This window comes from Mirounga leonina, unplaced genomic scaffold (assembly GCF_011800145.1).
Source record: "Mirounga leonina isolate KUSES-001 unplaced genomic scaffold, KU_Mleo_1.0 Mir_170, whole genome shotgun sequence".
Lineage (NCBI taxonomy): Eukaryota > Metazoa > Chordata > Mammalia > Carnivora > Phocidae > Mirounga > Mirounga leonina.
The window spans coordinates 9,582,785-9,601,995 of record NW_023270433.1 but is presented as its reverse complement, the minus strand read 5'-3'; the positions used below and the strand labels follow the sequence as shown (position 1 = coordinate 9,601,995).

Below are 19,211 nucleotides of genomic sequence, written 5' to 3'. Positions count from 1 at the left end.
CTCTGCATCACTCTTCCCTACTCCTTCAAGTTTCAGTTTAGATGTCACTTAGTCAAGGCCGCTCTTCATGACTCCACTCTCACCCCCAACTATGGGGTCAGATGTTCTCACAGAACCTGATTTTACATGCTATTGTATTGTACTACTATTGCCTATTTACCTTGAACAGTAAGCTCCCTGATGGCATGAACTGCCTTTTTCATTTCTGTATGACAAGATGTAGCACTGTGCCTCCAGTAAGTATGGATTCTGTGAATATTTTAATATCACCCACAATAATAGAGTAGGGAGTATAATGTAATAGAGAAGAGCTATGGCTCTGAAGCCAGAGATCCCCAGGTTTTAATGCCAGTTCTACCACTTACTGTGTGAGTTAGGAAGGTTACTTAGCCTCTCTAAGCTTTAGTTTCCTCATCTGTAACATTATGTCACAATTCGACTCCTGACTCTGCTCATTACTAGCTGCGTAACCTTGGGCAGTCCTGTAGGTCTCTTGGTCTCAGTGCTTGCACTAAGCAATATCTTAGTTAACTCAGACATGTATAAATTCCCTAGCACTTTGGCTTCTTTTTTCTTGCTTCTACTTCATGCTGGAAAGATAAGGATAACACTATAGCTCAGCCTTGGGCAGAGCTGCTGACTCAACCCTTCTCTGAGCCTAAGTGGTTGAAAAGGCTTGGCTGAAAAGGTTTCTACTGCCACAGGAGCAGTAAATTTTATCTTTATATTCACAATTTATTCAGGCAAACTGGAGGGCAATGTCAATAAGAACTTGAAAGAATAACTTTATTTTTTAAAAGATTTTATTTAGTTTAGAAATAGAGAAGGAGAGCATGGGTGAGCAGGGGGAGGGGCGGAGGGTGAGGGAGAGACAGAATCTCAAGCAGACTCCACACTGAGCCCAGAGCCTGACGTTGGGCTCAATCTCACGACCCTGTGATCATGACCTGAGCCAAAATCCAGAGTTGGACACTTAACTGACTGAACCACCCAGGTGCCCCCAAAGAATAATTTTAAGTACAAATTTAATACACCTCAAGAAGAAAAAACAGCAAAACAACTGACCACAGACTGGACCATTCTAAGAGAAGGAAAAGTCTCCATGAGAATCCATTCCAAAATGAAGGCATCCACTACATTTTGCTGTATCTCAAACCGTATTGCTCAAGAGAGCACAGAAAACTAGAAGAGGATGGCTATCAGATAAGACATTTAAGTATGAGAGAACCAACGTGGCAAAGCACTTTAATGTTCGGGTTATGATATACAGGCAGAGAGTCTACTTTCAAGTGCTACATTTTTAATATAATTATTTAATCATGAACAGAGCTTAGAGAATGAGAAAAAAAGCTGTGCCACTGACTAATAATAAAGAAAACTGTAATTCAGACCAAAAGGAAATAATGCAAAAACCTTAGCACCAAACAGACCAGGAGTCAAATCTTGATTCTGCCATCTCCCATTGGTGTGACCTTTAGCAAATATCAATTCTCTGATTCTGAATTTCCTCCTCTGCAGAATAAGGATCATGATGCTTATTACCTCACAGAGAGCCAGGAGAATTAAACGAGAAATTTGGTACATAGAGGTCAGCATTAGTGCCCAACTCATGGTAGGTGTTCAACAAATATTAGTTCCCTCCTATGGCCTCCCATGCCACTCTTACCAGCAAGCATTTTTTTCATAAAAGGATTTGAAAACTGCTAAAATATATTTCCTCATGTCTGGATTCACAAACTTATCAGTCTACTCTGTAAGCAGATACTCTGAGACAAGCCTGAGACACACGGGCCCAAGATCTGGTGAGCAACCTGACCCGGATCCACGTGGACGTCTGGTTCCCAGACTAATGCCCAGAAAGACCGACAGCCGGGGTGGCCAGAAGACAGCCAGAAACTAGAGCAGCCAAAAAGAGGAAGGATTACTTGAGCTTCGGCTCCCGTCCTTCACTTGTGTATTGCCAGCAGATGAGTCCGATCAGGTCCTGCACCCTGGCGCTGGCCATTGTCACCACGGTCATTGGCAGCAGTCTGTCCTGGCTCGAATGCAGGGGGAGGTAGACGTCGATCTTCTTGGTTGCTGTTGTGCCTACATGACCCTGTGGACAGAACACATGCATGAGAGTAAAGCATACAGTCATGGTCATGCAGACCCCACTTGGGCCACAATGACTGCTCACCAGCTATTTCTCATCCTTTTGGCACAGACCTCCTTAAATGCCTGAAATGGCCCCCAAACTGTCTAGTTTTAAGGGTTTTTTTCCCTTTAATTTTCATTTTCTAATGGTCTAATAGATCCAGCTCTGCCCGCAGTAAAGTAAATGAGCACTACAACCAAGATAAACAAATTAAGAGTGGTGACTGCTCACCTGATGTTTGGTGTCAGGAGATGTGCTTTGCTACATATTCGGTGTGGCCTTGGACAAGTCACCATTAGACCCTGACATCAGCTGCTCTCCCTAAAAATTGCCACATCACTCCTTGAGACTTTGGGATAAGCTGCATGGGAAGCTGCCATACCTCGTGAGGAAGCATTCAGGCCCGCAGCACTGGAACCAAGGGCTTGCCTTCTCAGAGCCTAGGGGGCTAATTCCCTTATGCAGTACACCTGTTTATTTCAGTCATCTACACTGAAGCTCAAGGGTCCCTGGTCTTCCATTACTGTACTAACTACAATACCCACACTGCTCTATAAATCCTCAATCCCTCCCACACACTTAACCCTTCTCCCTCCTGAAACTTGCACTCCCCTCTGAAATTCCTGCACTAATCAGCCAACTTCCATAAATCACTTCTTTTTTAAAAAAAAAAAAAAACCAAAACTCCTTCTGCCTCTCTGTCTTAACTGAAACATGCTGGTCATTGAAGATACTGCTTCCTCTGCTATCCAGAAGACTGTTCCGCATTTTTCTTTTTTAAACCCCAAGTCCTCAAGGCCAGGAGGCTGAATAGTTATTCAGGAAGTCCCCACTACTTCTGAACCATTATTTCTCCTTTCTTGCAAAAATTCCTGTTCCTTTGAGACCCAAGCCTCCAACTATACTATCCTCTGCCCCTACTTTTTTGTTTCTGTTATCCACCAATCTTCCAGTCATGCTTCTCCCTCAGTGAGGAGTCTTCTTTCCACCCCAGCACCTATCATTATTCTTGGCAATTCCATCTAAAGGAAAATCCATATAATACCCAAGGGTGTCAATCCCTAGATCATGTCATCCCATGTCTTTTCATCCATTCCACCTTCAATCACTTACTGCAGTGGGTACACCAGGGATCTGTACCAACTCTGAAATCTCAAATTAGAACATCTATTCACTGACTATACTTTATATACTTTCATCTCATTTGTTCAAGTAGTCCCCCAAATTCTTGAACCCACAACTTACTGACCCACCACTACAAATGATGTCACCCTTATTTCCCAACACCACCCTCCAGATTACATGATCAACCATTGTAACCATTCCTTTGTAAATACAGTTTTAAGTCTCTCTTCCTCCATGGGACTCAACTGGCAGAATGTCAATATTGGATGAACCCAACCCTCTGTACTCCCCAACTAAACACTGCTGGAGAAAAATCACGTAACTGCAGATTGTTTTGACTTTAAACTCATGATGATAAACCTCAAACACTCAACACTGTATAGCATGCCTATTACATCTCCTAACCTAATCCGCACCTTATGCAAGACCACCACTGCATACTTTTGCTTCTCTCCTCAAACTCCTCATGAGCCCGCCTTGACCTCAGCTCCTATCCTTTGCTCATATACTGCCAAAAGATGAGAGATATTCTTATCCTTCATTAAGAAGACCTTTCAGACAGCAATTCTCTTATCCTCCCATAATTAAATTCACAAACTTACCTGGATTTAACCACATACACCCCCTACACTGGAGTGTCACTCATCTCATTAAAGGTTAATCTCTCTACTTATGTTCTGTGTCCCTTTGGCTCTTACTTTCACAAGGACTTTAGTCCTTCACTTACTTTACCCTTCTCCTACATTATCAACCTCTTCCTCTCTTGGCTTCCATGATACACACTCTTGGTTTTTTTCAATCCTCTCTGGTCTCTCATTCTCAGTCTCCTTTGCAGATTTCTTCACCTCTACAGTCTCTGTTTGTTAGCATTCCTTGGCCTCTAGATCGGGCTCTCTTTTGTCATTCTATATATTTCGCCCTAGGTGATCTCACAGCCCCAAAGCTATAGTATAATCTACATCCTGTTGACACCCAAATCTTATCTCCATCTCAAACTTCTCCCTGGAATTCCAAATTCATACATCAAACTGTCTATACAATAGGCAGAAAGGTGTCACAGACAAGTTAAACTCAAGTTCAAATCTGAACTTTTCACTATTCCTCACTCCATCCCACCCCAAATAACACTCTCCCTCATTTCAGTAAATGCTACCACCACAAACCCAGCTGCTTAAATCAGTAATCTTGATTCTTCTTTCTTCCTCCTGCCTTCTACCTACTCCCTTAGTAAGTTCTAGTGTCTACTGCAAAAATATATTTCAACAGAGAAAAAATAGTCTTTTCAGCAAATGGGACAACTGGATAGCCACACACAAAAGAATGAATTTAGACCCTTACCTCAAATCATATACAAATATTAACTCAAAATACACTGGGATGCCTGGGTGGCTCAGTCAGTTAAGCTCCTGCCTTTGGCTTGGGTCATGATCCCAGGGTTCGGGGATCAATTCCCACATGGGGCTCCTTGCTCGGCAGGGAGCCTACTTCTCCCTCCGCCTGCTACTCCCCCTGCTTGTGCTCTCTCTCTCTCTCTTCTCTGACAAATAAATAAATAAAATCTTTTAAAAAAATGGATCAAAGACCTAAGTTTAAGGCTAAAACTTTTAGAAGGAAATATAGGTGTAACTTCTTCATGACCTTTGATTAGGCAATGATTTCTTTAACATGACACTAAAAGAAGCAACAAATGAAATAAACTGGACTTTATAAAAATTGAAAACTTTTGTGCCTCAAAGAACACTATCAAGAAAGAGAAAAGACAATCCAAAGAATGGGAGAAAATATTTGCCAATCATATATCTGACAAAAATTTAGTACCCAGAGTAATTCTTATGACTCAACAAAAAGACAAACAATCCAATCTTTAAAGATTTATTTATTTGAGAGAGAGAGAGAGAGACAGCAGGGGGAGGGGCAAAGGGAGAGGGAGAGAGAGAATCCCAAACAGACACCCTGCAGAGTGTGGAGACTGATGAGGGGCTCAGTCTCATGACCCTGAGATCATGACCTGAGCCAAAATGAAGAGTCAGGCACTTAACCCACTAAGCACCCAGGCAACCCCTCCAATCTTTAAAAGGGCAAAGAACTTGAATAGGTATTTCTCCAAAGAAAATACACAAATGGCCAATAAACACATGAAAAAATGTTCAACATCATTATTCATTAAGGAAATGCAAATCCAAATCATAATGAGATACCACTTCACACTCACTAGGATGGTAATGATTTTTTTTAATAGAAGAAATAAGAGAGATTAGCAAGGATATGGAGATGTTAGAACCCTCATACATTGTTGGTGAAGATGTAAAATGATGCAACCATTATGGAAAAATAGTTTGTCAGTTTCTCAAAACTTAAACATATAGTTACCATATGACTCAGCAATTCCATTCCTAGGTGTACTCAAAGGGAACTGAAAATGTGTACATAAGTGTGCACAGCAGCATTATTCATAATGACCAAAGAATGGAAACAATCCAGATGTCCATCAACTGATAGGCAAAATGCATACAATGGAGTATTACTCAGCCATAAAAAGGAATGAACTACTGACATGTTACAACATGGATGAAGCTTGAAAACATTATGCTAAGAGAAGGAAGCCAGGCATAAAAGAAGGAAGCCATTTCATAAATGTGAACCCAGTTATATGAAATGTCCAGAATAGGCAAATCTATAGAAATAAAAAGACTACTGGTTGCCAGGATATGGGGAGGGAGTACAGGGAATTGAGAAGTATGAAGTTTCTTTTTGGGCTGATGGAATTGTTCTGGAGTTAGATAGTGGTGATAGCTGTATAACATTTTGAATATACTGAAAACCACAAAATTATACACTTTAAGATCATTAAAACAGTAAATTCTATGTAATATGAGTTTTAACTCAATTTTAAAAATTGAAAAATATGTATTTCAAAACCATCCCACTTCTCTGCATCTCCACTGCCACCAAAATACCATGAAGTTTCACCTGGACTGTTCTAATAGATTCCTGACCTCCTATATACTCTTGCCTACTTCAATTTGTTCTTGAAACACAAGCTAGATTTTTTTAACTCAAATTTGATATTACACCTCTGCTTAAATTCCTTCAATGAGTGGTTCCCATGATACTTTGAATAAAATCCAAATTTCCTGCAGTGTCCAACAAAGCACTGCATGATCTGACCCCTGCCTAACTCTCCAACATCATTTACTGCTGCTCCCCGGCCTGCTTATCATAGCTCAGCTATGCTGGCCTTCTAGAAGTGCCCTGAATGTGTGTGTGTGTGTACCTGTTTTTCCCACTTTCAAGAACAGAGCAAGTGCTATTCACTACATCTAGAAGGCTCTTTCTTATGATCTTTGCATCCTCTAAAGTATGGCTCTGGGCAGGTTACTTAATCTCTCTGTTCTTCCATTGCCTCATATGTAAAATGATAATAATAGGACCTACCTATCAGAGAACTCTTGTGAGGATTATTATTAATTATTAATATTGTTGTTATTATTGAAGGCTCAGCTCTATATGACACCTCCTCAGAGAAGCCTTCACTGATAATCCTGTAGAAAGAAGCCCCTTCCGTACTCTCTTACACATAGCCTGTTCATTTCCTTCATAGCACTTAACAGTTTGATATTATGTATTTACTTATGTACACCTTCAGCGAATACCTTCCTCACCGGCCTCTGACCTTCCAAGAGAGCAGCCATAATACTGCCTGCTTTGTTTACTTCTCTATACACAATGGCTAACACTGTGCCTGGTGCACAGACAACTCTCCAAAAAAATCTGTTGAACTACAGAATGAATGCATGGATGACTCAAAATGCCTACCAGGACAACATGGCAATAACTCAATAAATGTTAGTTTCCCCCACCCATCCATCTTCCTCTATGGGTCTGTTTCCTGGTAGTGGATGGAGATGGAGGTACTTAAGCAAAGTGGTTCCATCTTTAACACTCTAACTCTAGGATTAAAAAAAGAAAAAAGAAAAAAGAAAAAAGATCAGAACTAGGGTAAGGAAATACATAGAATCAGTTTTTTAAACTTTAGAGAAATTTCACTTCTCATATGACCCAGAATCTAGTATTAGATTCACTGACTTTTTTTTTAGTCTTGCCTGCCATAAAACAAATAATTAAAAAGAATTCTCTTATAATAATGCTCTCTCTCTCTCACTCACTCATGCATGCACACAGATACACGCATACACACCCATGCATGTTTTTCAGCTGGGAAATAGTAATTCCAATAGCTAGCTGTCTCTAAATAGCAAGTGTTTTGACCTTGTCAGGCAGTCAAAGGGTTAAAATTAAAACAAGCTTTCTGAAATGGGTTTATTGCCCTCTTACCACTCTCTTCTCAACCTCCTTTTCAGACCCAGCCCAATCTGGTTTATTCTTCCCTTTCCTTCTGAAGAACTGGAGCTGAGGGGCTATAGGAATCACAATGAGAAATGTTAATGTGTTTCACAAACTGTAAAGTGCCTTAGAAATGCAGAGCAATGTGCCAGAAAGAGCCTAAGTTTTCAAATCAGACTCATTTCTCAGGCCAATTACACAGTCACATGAGGACAAAGATGGATGCTGTAAGGAACCCTAATAATAATATTTATTATAACAAGAGCCAGCATTTAATAATAAGCTCTGGTAAATGTTTGTGTAAATTACCTCATTTAATTCTCACAATCACTAGATGAGGCAGAATTCTATCATTACCCTAATATTATAGATTAGAAAACTAAGGCTTATAAGGCTATAGTCATCTGCTCAAGCTCCCACAACCAAAGTGGAAGAGCAGAGCTCAAACTCATGTCTGACTCCAAAGCCCCTACTTTAAACACTAATGACTTCTTTCTCTAAAGTTCTTTTAAATGTAATCAATCTCTACTCTCCAAGACCTGAATCCCTCCCTTCCACCCTGACCTTGTTAAACACATCAAAAGCACTGCTTAAAGCAGTCTCCTACAAAAGGAGTGAATTCTGAAGAGTTGACCAAGGAGAAGTATTAGGGGACCAAGACTCTAGAGAACTTTGCCATTGTCAGCTGACTACAGGGCAGATAGTTACATGGTGCTCCTATGAATTCCTTTATCCTCTTTATTGGAATAGCAAGTGTGGGGAAATAGCAAGCGTGGGGAAAACTATGAGAATAAATATGGCAGATACTTATTAAATGAATGAAGCACTTTATCTTTTTTATCTTCTAATTCCATCTTGAGGCACTGATGATGGGAAAAAGTGCCTTGGACAAACCCTGAAATCATGTATTTTTTAATAAGGAACCTCTTCTGAAAAAACTCAAGGCAGTTAGCTCTACCTAATAGTCCCTGTGCTGCAATATTTAGAGGGAACCATCTAAAACATAAAACAATCCATCAACATAATAGAAAGTAATTAACTTATAGAAAAAAAAGGTGACCAAAGGATTAAAAGTATTCAACACACATCAAGGCGAGCAATATTCCAAAGACCTAACATCTATTAAAAAGCAACTAGCAATAAACAAAGATCGTATCATACAGTTTTACTGCATGGCAATTTATGTGTTCCACAATATGGAATTGGAGAAACAGAGGCATAATTAGAGCACAAAAAAGTGGTCAACACAGAAATAGGGAAAAATGGGTTAGCACCATCTTTCTCAGCCACTCATGCATGCAATGAACACCCACTGAAACACCATGCTGGACTGTGAAGACAAAATCAAGTGAGATTCAATACAGATAGACCCTCATCAAACTCACAGTCTGCTGAAGGGTCTACATTGTACTATGTGATAAAAGCTTTAAGAGGGGGAAAGTATAGGCTGTCATGAGAGCTCAGAAGCAACTCAGACTAAAAGGGGTTGGCAAAGGCCTAGATTAAAAAAAAAAATACGCTTCCATTCAACAGAATCATTAACCTAAGGAAAAGATACCATACCAATACACAAAAAATGAACAGGAGTTGTCTCTGAGACATGGGATTGAGTGATTTTAATTTTCTACTTTATATTTTTTTGCATTTTCTATGATGAGCATATATTACTTTTACAATCAGAAACAAAATAGTAAGTGTTACAATTATAAACAAAAAAGGATATAGAAAGAACCACCACACAGGGCTTAAGAGTTTTAGGTAAGAGAAAGAGAGGATCAGTTTTGAAAATGTAGCCTATGTTAAGTCATCTGGCAAAATTTATTAAGAACACACTATGTGCCAGGTGCTGTGGCAGGATGTTGGAAAAAATAAGTTGAAAATGTAACTCAGACACCTTCCTATGGCAGGCTAAATAATTTTTATTTAAAAAAAATAATAAGGGGCACCTGGATGGCTCAGTTGTTAAGTGCCTGCCTTCAGCTCAGGTCGTGATCCCAGGATCCTGGGATCGAGCCCCGTATCGGGCTCCCTGCTCTGCGGGAAGCCTGCTTCTCCCTCTCCCACTCCCCCTGTTTGTGTTCCCTCTCTCACTGTGTCTCTCTCTGTCAAATAAATAAATAAAATCTTTAAAAAATAATAATAATAAAAAGTAAGAAACCTACAATGAGCTGACAGATTTGGAGCTGAACACTCTCCAGAGCAGCCTCTAAATCAAGGAATGTCCCCAATTCAGGTTTCAGAACAAAAAGAAAAGTACTCCCTGTAGCAAAACGATTCCTCGACACGAATGCAATTCAAGAAGACCAACCAGACTCCAGAGTTCACGTCCCATGGCCTCTGCATGACTTGATGGCTCTGCAAATGCGGGCCAGAGTCTCAAGCTCAACATGTCCAAGGTCGATTTTCTTCATCAGCTTGTCTCTTATTCCATGTTCCATCTCAGTTAGGGCTTTCCTCACCCACCCTGTCACTCAGGCCAGGGACCTTACTTAACTCCTCTGTCTCATCAGCCTCCAACTGCCTCTGAAATGTCTCTCAAATCCTTCTCCCTCCCATCCTCAGCAGCACGGCCCTAGTTCAAGCTTCATCAGGCCTCAATGAGACCACTGCATGCAGCAGTCTCCCAACTATCTCCAGGTCTCTCAAATCTCTCCTCCAAACTGTTATCTCCCTCCATCGATCAATGTGGTTTGACTCAAATCACTGGCCCAGGCCAGTCACCAACTCAGAAAGAAGTATATAATATCTCTCCCCAGTGTCAGCGTGCCTGTTTCTTAGCAGGGCATTTAGCACCCATCCCATTCTGGTCCCAGTGTATCATTGCTAGAGCAGACTGAATAGTAGTTAAGAGCACAAGACTTGGGGTCAGCCAGATCCAGGTTTGAATCCTACCTCTGCCACTTCCTTAGCCTCTAAACTTTAGATATCAGGCAAGTAACTACACCTCTCAGAACCTCTAATTCCTTACTTGGAAAAGCAAATAAGATGTATATAAAATGCCTGGCACATAGTCACTGAGCAAGAAATGTACCCCTTCTTCTGTCAATTTCAAATGTCTCTCTTCCAAGAAGGTAGAAGTCCAAATTCCCTCTGCTTTGCTCCCTAGAAGTTTAACTTGCACAGCCTTATGGTTTTAGTTTTTCTCTACCTACCCTCACCACCTCCTTCCCACCTTCTCATGCAAGTGTGAGTTATGCAAAGGGAAAAACTGTGCCTCACTCATTTTACATTCTCCTAGGGTGTAGAATGTAGTAGGGGTATGGCATTAGCTTAATTAGCTTATCGAAGGACTCCTCAGAGTATCTTTCATAATGGACCCACCAGACCTAAAGACCTACCACTTCTCTCCTGCCCCAGGTAAACTGGCTATACCTCTTCTACTTCCCAGATCCTGTTCTTTAGGAGTCCCCTTTCTTCTCTAAAACATACTCAGCACCTAGTAACAAGCCTGACATATAGTAGTTACTCATACATACTGATGGAATAAATGATTAGTATTCTTTCAACACATGAGTTTAAATACCTGCACATTATAGCATACAGAGGTACTATCAACCCATTCCCCCACTGTTAAATATGGACATTGCTTCTAATATTTCACTACTATAAATAACATTCCCATAAACATTCTCTTATATAAATGTTTGTGCACATATTCCTCGAGTAGATCACTGGGTCAAAGAGTATGAATGTTTTGGGGCTTGTGATACACACTGATCAGTGTTTGAAAACCATCTTTATGGCAATCATGAAACAGCAATATTATGAACCACAGATCATCCAATTAATAAGTAGTTCATAAAATGTAAAAGCTTAAAAATTTAAATTACTTCAGTATATAGAATGTGAATTGATACAGAATTGAAATATATAGAATTTGAACATGATGATGAATTAAAACATTATATCTATAACCAGGTTTTTCCCATCTGATCTCATTAATTGAAATAGCATACAATTTGCTGCCTATCATAAAATTAATTTCAAAATTATGCACCTGATAAAGAATGTCTAATGAAAAAAAGACAGTCTCTTCAACAAATGGTGTTGGGAAAATTGGACAGCCACATGCAGAAGAATGAAACTGGACCATTTCCTTACACCACACACAAAAATAGACTCAAAATGGTTGAAAGACCTAAATGTGAGACAGAAGTCCATCAAAATCCTAAAGGAGAACACAGGCAGCAACCTCTTCAACCTCAGCCGCAGCAACTTCTTCCTAGAAACATCGCCAAAGGCAAGGGAAGCAAGGGCAAAAATGAACTATTGGGACTTCATCAAGACAAAAAGCTTTTGCAAAGCAAACAGTCAACAAAACCAAAAGACAACCGACAGAATGGGAGAAGATATTTGCAAATGACATATCAGATAAAGGGCTAGTATCCAAAATCAATAAAGAACTTATCAAACTCAACACCCAAAGAACAAAGGATCCAATCAAGAAATGGGCAGATGAACAGACATTTTTCCAAAGAAGACATCCAAATGGCCAACAGATACATGAAAAAGTGCTCAACATCACTTGGCATCAGGGAAATCCAAATCAAAACCTCAATGAGATACCACCTCACGCCAGTCAGAATGGCTAAAATTTACAAGTCAGGAAACAACAGATGTTGGCGGGGATGCGAAGAAAGGGGAACCCTCCTACACTGTTGGTGGGAATGCAAGCTGGTGCAGCCACTCTGGAACACAGTATGGAGGTTCCTCAAAAAGTTGAAAGTAGAGCTACCATACAATCCAGCAGTTGCACTACTGGGTATTTACCCCAAAGATACAAAAGTAGGGATCTGAAGGGGTACATGCACCCCGATGTTTATAGCAGCAATGTCCACAAGAGCCAAACTGTGGAAAGAGCCAAGATGTCCATCGGCAGATGAATGGATAAAGAAGATGTGGTATATATATACAATGGAATATTATGCAGCCATCAAAAGGAATGAGATCTTGCCATTTGCAACGACGTGGATGGAACTGGAGGGTATTATACTGAGCGAAGTAAGTCAAACAGAGAAAGACATGTATCATATGACCTCACTGATATGAGGAATTCTTAATCTCAGGAAACCAACTGAGGGTTGCTAGAGTGGGGGGTGGGGTGGGAGGGATGGGGTGACTGGGTGATAGACACTGGGGAGGGTATGTGCTCTGGTAAGCGCTGTGAATTGTGCAAGACTGTTGAATCACAGATCTCTACCTCTGAAACAAATAATGCAATATACGTTAAGAAAAAAAAAGAAGAAGATAGCAGGAAGGGAAGAATGAAGGGGGGGAAATTGGAGGGGGAGACGAACCATGAGAGACAATGGACTCTGAAAAACAAACTGAGGGTTCTAGAGGGGAGGGGGGTGGGAGGATGGGTTAGCCTGGTGATGGGTATTAAAGAGGGCACGTTCTGCATGGAGCACTGGGTGTTATGCACAATGAATCATGGAACACTACATCTAAAACTAATGATGTAATGTATGGTGATTAACTTAACAATAAAAAATTTTTTAAAAATTATGCACCTGATAGTTTCCAAAATAGGGAAAGCAAGAACAACAGACAGTATCCAGTTCAAAATAATCTTGAATTAAGAAACATCCATATAAAGTGAATTAGCTGGGGGCACCTGGGTGGCTCAGTCAGTCGAGCGTCTGACTCTAGATTTTGACTCAGGTCATGATCTCAGGGTCGTGAGATCAAGCCCCAGTGTCGGGCTCTGTGCTCAGTGTGGAGTCTGCTTGAGATTCTTCCTCTCCCTCTGCCCCTCCCTGCTGCTCCTGCTCTCTCTCAATAAATAAATATATAAATAAATAATTAAAATCTTAAAAAAAAAGTGAGTTAGCTGAATTAAGTCTCAAGAACAGAAGGTTCAGTCAGCAGCACTACTTAACATCAAGGCTTGTCAATAATAAATTGAGTATCAGATCTCAAAACTGTTGCTAAGTGTTCAATTTCTCTATCAAGGGAAAGAAACAGAAAGGATAGACAGCTTGGCTTCTGCAATTAAAGAGACAAAAAGCAGGCAACATTATTCCATTAGTCACAACTGCACAAGCAGATCATTATATGCAATTTTAATGCAGAAATAAATATATCAGTGTATGCAGACAACGTAATGATGCAAATTGATAAAAGGGTTATTTGTAGCCTTCAAAAGTTAAAACTCTCTTAAAGGAATGGCTGAAGTCCCATTTCACCAGTATCTTCCTCCCTAACTCCCTCAGCAAGGATCAAAGGATGCTATATTCTACCAATTTATGGCCTAGTCTTTATTTTATTATTTTATCATTATTATTTTTTAAGTAGGCTCCATGCCCAGTGTAGAGCTATAGTCTAGTCTTTAAAAATATGGTATCCACACTTCGTACAGAGGTCTGAAATCATCATTACTCTGATGATGATTAAGGGACTTTGTTTGTTCAGAGTAATGATTTTGAACAAAATCTGGCCTATAGTCTAAGCCAGGTTTAACTGGCTATGAGAAATAAAGAAGGTCTACATGGGGAGGGGGGGAAAAAACGAACCTAAACACCAGACGGTAGCATTTTACTACCAATAAAATGATGGTTTTATGGGCTCAGAGAAAGAACTCACTTTTTCACATTCAAAATGGTAGCATTGAACTTATGAGTAGATTTTGTATAAAATTCTATGACAAATCCATTCAGAGCTAGGGGCTTGGCTTTGTAGTGCTATCTTAACCCTCAATAAATCTGGAACATTTAAAGGCTATTAAATTAACATTTCCCTGATCTGGCACCTGTAGTCAAGTTAATTTGTCAAAAACATTTCTACAGTTTATCACTGGACACTGTATTTTCTGACAAGTTAAGTTTAAAATAAAATTGACAAAATCTCATTAATTTCCTCTGAATCACCAACCTTGGTTCCATTAAGCTTTTATTATTAGGAACGTCAACTGTCACTCTTTCTTTAACAAGGTCAAGTTTTGATGTGGGTACTTCCAGGATCCTTATTATATTAATAGGAGCTAGTAAAGCAGTGCAGTGTGGTGGTTAAAAGCATTAAGTTGTGTAGTCAGAAAGACCTGGGTTCAATTCTCAGCAATGCCATTTATTGTGTCCTTGGACAATTTTATTTAACCTCTCTGAGTCACTATTTTCACACGGAAATAGATTATAAAAGTACCTCCTCATGGAGTTGTTGAAAGGATTCAATGATATACTATGCATATTAAAAGCACTTACCACTGTGTCTAGCCCATACTGAATGCTCAAGAAATGTTGGCTGTTTATTAGGTTTCCTTCCCCCCTCTGCTTTTACATTCACAGACTTAAAAAACAAACACTTTATTGCTGCTCATAGACTTTTAAAATGGCAAGGAATTTTAAGACTTGTCCCCTCTAAAACATTGTCACCAAATGGCTGTCCTACAGCCTCTCCTGAATACCTTTACTGATGAAGTCCTGCCACCTTCAGAAGCGACCCTTTGCTTCAGTCTCTAGGCAAACAGTTTTGATGGCTGAAACATGTTTCCGTCTACGGAGTTAATTTGTCCCACTGATCTTAGTTCTAGCCCTCAGGACACTGAAACTAATCTACCTCCACTTCCACAGACACCATTCATATATCTGAGAGCCTCAAACAAAATAACTTTGTTACTAAGTACCATGGAATGAGCCAGACTATAACTATAACACAGCATAGAAAATATCACTTCCATTGGTTTTTCTTAGGCTAGTGATTTTCATAATTTTTCTTTCGACGGCATCTATGGCAAATGTAAATCTATAGTCCTGGACCCAAAACAGGAAAGGGGGTTGTTGCTCTCAGGAAAGGTTTTCTCTATTAAAAATAAATCCTCCAAATTTTGATGCACTGTCTGACAGAGTCTTCTTCCACTTTTGAAAAAAAAAAATGCCTACAGCTCTTGGTTTAAACAATCTAACTGTTATCAAGTGAAATTTGAGTAATAGCCTTGAATAATTCTTTTGTTTCAAGATATCAACTTGTTCAAATACAGGTAAGAAATTTTACAAAATGGGGAGGGGGGAGGACGAAGGTAAAAAATGAGGGCGCCTGGGTGGCTCAGTTGGTTAAGCGACTGCCTTCGGCTCAGGTCATGATCCTGGAGTCCCAGGATCGAGTCCCGCATCGGGCTCCCTGCTCGGCGGGGAGTCTGCTTCTCCCTCTGACCCTCTTCCCTCTCATGCTCTCTGTCTCTCATTCTCTCTGTCTCAGATAAATAAATAAAATCTTTAAAAAAAAAAAATGAAAACCTACCCATAAACTGCATCAGGAATAACAACCAAAGTCTTAAATTCAGAAAGCAGTTCCTGATACTGTCGGTTTTTACCATTGTGGGTTATATCTGCTCAGTAACTCTTTGCAGAGTCTACAGAACTGGTCTGGACCATGGCCCTGCCAGCCTTGAGCTGTGCAACCTTGGGCAAGCCCATAACCTCTCTGAAAGTCAATTTCCTTAGCCATAAAAAACAGAAATGAGAATGGTAGGGTGTATAAAGTAAAAATAAAGCATGTGAACTGCAAACTGTTATACAGATGTCAGTTATTCCTCATTATTGTTACCCAAGTTGTTAATCAGACCCAGGCAGATCTTTAGATAAATCGTTCCTTCAAATAAACATAAAATTGAGAAGCAGAGGCAATAGGGAAAGGTCTCTATCTCAGCCATTAAGAGAGAAAAGCCATTGCACCCTCTTCTCATCTAGCCTGGGGATGGTTACAGCACATACCAGAAGGTGCTCTCACACAAGTACAATCCAGCCATCTTAAAGCATAATGAAATGTAAAGTGTCCACTTTGAATTTTCATAGCCATTGTGGGATTCTTTAGATCATTAATGTTACACAGCACTTTGCATTTAATTATACAAACAATGGCTTCTATAATGATGATAATATCAGGGAAAAGTAATTTGCATGAACTAAGCCCCATCACCTAGGGTAAGTATAGGGACCTCTTCATTATTAAATCATTTATATAATAAAATCAATATGCTTTAAAAGTAAAAATAGGTTTTTTAAAACCATAAAGAAGAGTTACATGTTTTAAACTCTATCAATTACCATAATATAATGAGTCTTTTAAAGATTTAATATCAACTTTTAAAATTAAAACTCAATGGAGAATGTATACTTGGCTCCATTACTAGATGATGTATCTCTAGAAAAGGTTACAGTACAGCTATTATCATTCTCCTAAATTATATGGAAAATTTGGTACATTCCTCCACTACCCCAAGGACAATTTGATTCCTGAGATAATGAAGTATTTTGAGAATATAAAATTGTATAAATATTGAAGGAAATAATTCAGGTGCATATATCCTATTCATTTCTTGTAGGGCTTTAGTTGATTAAATACTACAAATTTTTAAATGTCAATATACACCTTAAAAATTTTATTCTGTATCCTTAATTCTGAACAGTTTTTTAAAAACCCACAAATTTCTACACAGTAGTATGTTCATGACTAAGTGTTTTATCACTTTAAGATTCAATATTTCTTAATGATATAATTCAAAAATTTTACTGAATCATTATTTAGTAAGTCATAAAAACCTCTTAAAATTAATCTTTCATGCACATCTAGCTTATCCAAAGTTAGAATTTAATTAGATGGCCTTGCCACAAATGGGCTTACTACTTTATTTGCTCAATCAGTATATGTCTCTTCAGTAATTATAATTAATTCAAATCCCTGACGCACCTCCTAGCAAACAATGTAAAAACATCAGGCAAAATGGAAATAAATAGCTTTACATTTCTCCAATTACGACATTCACTTTCATCCTCAAAATGCACATGTGAAATAACTGGGATAGGTGTTATTCTATATAGGAAAAGGCCACACAAAGAACCTATACCTCTGGTGACAGAGAAAGATGCTTGTCTGCAGCAGAAAATATATTATGTTTTTGACATTATGAAAATGATACAATGGCAAAGAGCCATTTGAGAAAGTTTGGTTTTAATAGTTTGCAAATACGTGTTGAAATACAAACAGCAGCAAGAAAAAGAAGAGCTAAATTATTATTTATCTACATCTTTTTTTTTTTTTTTAAGATTTTATTTATTTATTTGACAGAGAGAGACAGTGAGAGAGGGAACACAAGCAGGGGGAGTGGGAGAGGGAGAAGCAGGCTTCCCGCAGAGCAGGGAGCCCGATGCGGGGCTCGATCCCAGGACCCTGGGATCATGACCTGAGCTGAAGGCAGACGCTTAACGACTGACCCACTCAGGTGACCCAATTATTACTTATCTAGAACAACACTTCCTGTGGGAAAGAATCACTTCTAACTATATACAAAATTTACAATTGAGAAGCAGCCCAAAAAGTCTGTTGGGCCTTTATCCCACATGTCTCTCAGATACAATGAAAGGAAAAGTGGTGACAGAAAACTTCATTTTTATTCATTCATTCATTCATTTACTTTTGGAGAGAGAGAAGGAGACAGAGAGAGAGAGTGTGAGCAGGGGGAGGGTCAGAGGAGGGAGAGAGAATCTTAGGCAAGCTCCATGCTGAGCGTGGAGCCCGACATGAGGCTCGATCTCACAACCCTGAGACCATGACCTGAGCCAAACTCAAGAGTTGGATGCTTAACTGACTGAGCCACCCAGGCACCCCCCGCCCCAAGAAAACTTTATTTTTAAAACCAAGAGGACAACAGGATCCACTGGATAAAACTGTTAGCACTGAGTATTTTTAAAAATAAAAGCCCTCTGTGAGTCACACTGCTCCCAATTAGGTAATCAGCCTAGCCATACAAAGGAAAGCTAGCCAGCTACAGAGCAGACAGCCTTAGCAGGAGGTGGGACTAGGCATGAAGACCCCATTCCTCTGAACGCAGCCCCTTGTGCTGGCCACCACGGTGCTCTCTGCAAAGGGCAGGTCACAAGTACTGCCTGCCATTTGTTGGACACCTACCAGGGTCCAAGTACCCTTCATACATTATCTCATTTAATGCGCCCAATAGTCCTATGAGGGTTGCTCACTCCCTTTTTAAAGCTGAAGAACGAGAGATTCATGAAGTAGGCTGCTGCAAATCCCTCAGCAAATGGGGAACATCACGCTAACCTAGGTCTGTTCAACTCTAAAACCTTACCCCCTTGCTGAATTTTGTCCCAAAGAACTCTGGGATAGGCCTGGGTTATTTAGGGAAAGTCACAATGACTACTGGTTCATGTTGCAGCCACTGTTTCAGAACTGGGAGTCCTGGACGGTGGATCGGAAACAGCCTTCTGGCTGAGACCCACACGGAAGGTCAGAGCCACTCCTCCTGCAGCCCTGCCTGTCACATGCACATGACACTCTGCAGAGACCACTGCTACTACAGAGGGACACTAGGGGACCTGCTTCCAGGAGCAGTTACCTCTTGTGTATACAGGCAGAAGGCAGAAACTATTCTGGATTTCCTTGCCTTTGGGCTCATAGAAGGGGCTCCATAAATCCTCACTGACTATGTTTCAGAGGTAAAACACATGGCAACACTAGATCCACAAAGAGAAGGCAGAAACCTCTGCTCCAGGTTTCAAAAAGCAGCGGTCAAGTACCAAGTGAGGAGCCCCGGAGAATCCTTACTCCTGGATTAAAAGTCTCATCAGTAATTGTGAGGTGTATCTATTACTAA

At 39.9% G+C, this 19,211-nt stretch overlaps 1 protein-coding gene across 6 annotated transcripts in view; it reads right to left on the bottom strand.

Annotated features, from left to right (window-relative positions):
- The window catches only part of MAPKAP1 (MAPK associated protein 1), a 243,818-nt gene that overhangs the window by 125,494 nt on the left and 99,113 nt on the right, over positions 1 to 19,211 (bottom strand). For all 6 annotated transcript variants that reach the window (XM_035015808.1, XM_035015810.1, XM_035015806.1 and 3 more), the window contains one exon: positions 1,926 to 2,098. In XM_035015808.1, coding sequence (XP_034871699.1) covers positions 1,926 to 2,098 — 173 coding nt within the window. The remainder of the gene's footprint in view (positions 1 to 1,925; positions 2,099 to 19,211) is intronic.